Below are 3,376 nucleotides of genomic sequence, written 5' to 3' on the forward strand. Positions count from 1 at the left end.
TTGGCCACGCTGCTAACCAGCACCGACGGGCTGCCGCGGACCTGCCCAGGGAGGTAAGCGGCTGCCCATGGCTCTGGGAGGGCTCAGCGATGGGCGCGTGTGCTGTTCTGCTCTTCATGTAAGAATGGTTAAAACAGTCGTTAAGATGAGCTGCTGCTTGAGTGAATTAAAGGAAAGTTAGTTATATTAAAAGAGAAAGGAAGAAAGAAAAAAAGAAACCAGGTCTATCGCACGCAGCTTCTGCTCAGAGCACTCGGCTGGTTGGGAGAGATAACCCTGCAGCGAGGCTCAGAGAGCAATTTGGGGATCTAAGGAGTGATGTACTGAAGTGATTTGTGGCTATCGTTAAACAGTAGTTTGTTAGCGGTCAGTGTCTTTTATCTGGGGGAGAGCTTTATACTTATTATTCATATATTTGTACTTTCCTAAAGGCATTGATTTTATATTTCACCAGCCTTCGGATTTCACATTTAAGATCCTGATATTACAGTGTGAGATGCTGTAGGAACAGGAGGAGTTTATACTCTATTAAGCAACAAGTTAGGTACAGAAAATGCAGCAACAACTTAAACTAGTAAATTAATCATTATACAGCTTTTTAAATAGCATTTGAAAAGCTGTGTAAAATCAAAATATCTACTGGAAGCTCTGCAAGGCAAGCTGGAGCTAGCTTAATGATCAGTTTATGCTAATCACACTTGCAGTATCCTTTCTATTCCATGGGAAACAAAAAAGCTAAAAAAGCTTCCTATATAGAAAACCAGTCAAAAAGATGAGATTTTTTAAAAATCTAACTAGAGCATAAAGCGCAGCCTATGTCCCAGTTGGTTTTTTTGGTCATGAAGCAGGGTGATACAGTAGTCTGGTCACTAGCAGGATTCATCTTCTGTAATTTTAGTCATCTAAGACCTAGCATCTAATCTAAGCTAGCCAGGCATAGTCCTGAGTCCAATCTAAGGGCCAGTAAAGCCAGTGGAAAGACTTCACTGATGTCAGTGGCCTTTGAGCCTGTACACGAATCGGGAAACTCAGCCTCTCCCTGCATCTGGTTACAGGGGCACGATGAACATAGAAGTGCACAACATCACTTACACCAGTGCCACCGTCTCCTGGGCCATGAACAACCCCTGTCCAGAGAACTACTACCATGTCATGTACCGCCCCAACTGGAACAGCATCTTTGCCGGCTATTTACGCCAAAACTTCCACCGTGAGGAGCGAGTTCCTCACCCCCTCAGCTCCCTCATCCTCCACCAACTCACGCCATCCACCATCTATGTCCTCTGCATCACGTGCAAGAACTCTTACCCCTCCAGCAACCACTGCACCACGTTCCACACTCTGGACAAAACACCCCTGGTTTTCGGCGGCTCTAAACACGAACCTACCACCTCCATGTGGATGGTGAGCAGCCTGCTGCTCCTCTGCTTCATTGCTCTCCTGGCCTATGGCTGCCTGCAGTTCTGGTCTGCACGGTGCCACCGGGCTGTGAGGCTGAAGCATCCCGATGCCAGCCCCGAAGAAGTGGGCGAAGGCAGCAGCTCGCCGGAGGGTCCACTGAACGACGGACTGAGAGATGAGCTTCTGGAAGTCCCCATGACCACTGTGCTAATGAGGAGCTCCAGTTTCATGAGGGAGAGTCCGTACAGCTCCCCCCACTGCTTTTTTTCCTATAAAAACAGCGATGATAAAAGGGCCATCTTGCCACAGCACGGCCTTCAATGATCAAAATAGAAGGGGACCCTGCTTAGAGGTTTGGTTCGTGCTGCTGTTTCCCAGCTCTTGCCAACAGGACTGTCTGTGTGTCCATGGGGGCTGTTTGTCCCAGGGTAGAACATGAGGCAGGGACATTGGTTGCAGGGAGAAAGATTTTTGTCAAGTGACAAAAATATTCTCATTTGCTGAGGGTTTTTTAAAAAGAAACGAAGTCAGCTCTCTGGCAACAGCCAGGCTTGGCTGACTGTAGTGTCATTAGCTAACCTGCATCAGTGCTGTAGGTTCACTTCAGAGTCATTAATCAACGTGCACAAGAAATAAACTCCACTCAAGCAGATTCACACTTGAGCGATCCTCCACTAGCATCACACCCCAAGCCCTTGTAATGCCTGTGTAAACAGTAATCGTAGCCTGACAAAAAAGCTTTTTGTCAGTATTATGTAGTCTGTATTTGCACACACAAGTATTTTAGTAATTCCCATTTTGAACTACAAATGGGATTCCTGAAGTGGTACCTTCCTCGGGGAGGAGCACTGCTTTGGAGCTCCAACTTGCTCTCCTCTCTGCGCATTTAGATGGATGTGACTTGGTCTCGGTGCCAACACCAAGCACAGAGCAGTGTCAGCATCCCCTAACATAGGCATGTTATGGAGAAGAATATGGGAAAGCAATAGCAAAAGCACACTGAATCTGCTTCTTGCACGGCTTTTTGGTTTCACATGGCAACGTGGCCCTGCACATTTGCACCCGCCATTCTGTTAATGAACTAGTTCTTGCATTTCTTTCTTCCTAAATAAATGCTTCCAACATCCACCCCTTCTGGCTGTTGTGGCTCATTTACTGACCTTGGATCCGTAGAGGTAATACGGCTGAACATTGGCTGGCTTGTCCCGCTGGGGTTCCTGTGTGAATGGGATTGCTGTCCTCACAAACCTGTGGTGGGCACAGGAGATGGGGAGGAAAGCGGTCAGAGCCCTGTTAACTGTGTTGAGTACAGATATGGCACGGTCTGGGATGAACTGCAGTTGCAGACTAATTAGCAATTCATCACCTGAGCTACGTGAACGAATGCAAACTCCTGCCCCAATCTATTGATGGTGTAAACCGTCAGTTTAACCTACCAAAGGTGAGGTTTCTTATTTGGGGCAGGCAAGAAACCCATATATGAGCAGCTACCACAGCTCTGCTGCTCAGTAAACCAACCCTCTAAAGCAAACTAGCTCAGCTGCTTGCAATCACTGTCCCAACTTTGTTCCTTGAATTTGTTACTAACCAGAAGGCCAATCATATCCTGGGCTGCATCCAAAGCAGCGTGGCCAGCAGGTCGAGGGAGGGGATTCTGCCCCTCTACTCTGCTCTGGTGAGACCCCACCTGGAGCACTGCGTCCAGCTCTGGAGCCCTCAGCATAAGAAAGACACGGACCTGTTGGAGCAGGTCCAGAAGAGGGCCACGAAAATGATCAGGGGGCTGGAACACCTCTCCTATGAGGAAAGGCTGAGGGAGTTGGGGTTGTTCAGCCTAGAGAAGAGAAGGCTTCGGGGAGACCTTGTTGCAGCCTATCAGTACTTAAAGGGGACTTGTAAAAAAGATGGTGACAAACTTTTTAGCAGGGCCTGATGCGACAGGACAAGGGGGAATGGTTTTAAACTAAAGGGGGGT

At 47.9% G+C, this 3,376-nt stretch overlaps 2 protein-coding genes across 6 annotated transcripts in view; one reads left to right on the top strand and one right to left on the bottom strand.

Annotated features, from left to right (window-relative positions):
• Nucleotides 1–3,376, bottom strand: part of CYFIP2 (cytoplasmic FMR1 interacting protein 2) — a 47,661-nt gene that overhangs the window by 18,637 nt on the left and 25,648 nt on the right. For all 5 annotated transcript variants that reach the window (XM_019473822.1, XM_009285787.1, XM_019473821.1 and 2 more), the window contains one exon: nt 2,562–2,649. In XM_019473822.1, the coding sequence (XP_019329367.1) occupies nt 2,562–2,649 (88 nt within the window). The remainder of the gene's footprint in view (nt 1–2,561; nt 2,650–3,376) is intronic.
• Nucleotides 1,048–2,521, top strand: FNDC9 (fibronectin type III domain containing 9). Its single transcript, XM_009285783.1, has one exon. The coding sequence runs from the start codon at nt 1,063–1,065 to the stop codon at nt 1,723–1,725; it is 663 nt and encodes a 220-aa protein (XP_009284058.1). The 5' UTR covers nt 1,048–1,062; the 3' UTR covers nt 1,726–2,521.

The sequence above is a fragment of the Aptenodytes forsteri genome, unplaced genomic scaffold (assembly GCF_000699145.1).
Source record: "Aptenodytes forsteri isolate BGI_AS27 unplaced genomic scaffold, ASM69914v1 Scaffold54, whole genome shotgun sequence".
Lineage (NCBI taxonomy): Eukaryota > Metazoa > Chordata > Aves > Sphenisciformes > Spheniscidae > Aptenodytes > Aptenodytes forsteri.

Excerpts from the sequence above, each read along its gene's own strand:
- FNDC9 (XM_009285783.1), top strand. The coding sequence starts at position 1,063 with ATGAACATAGAAGTGCACAACATCACTTACACCAGTGCCACCGTCTCC.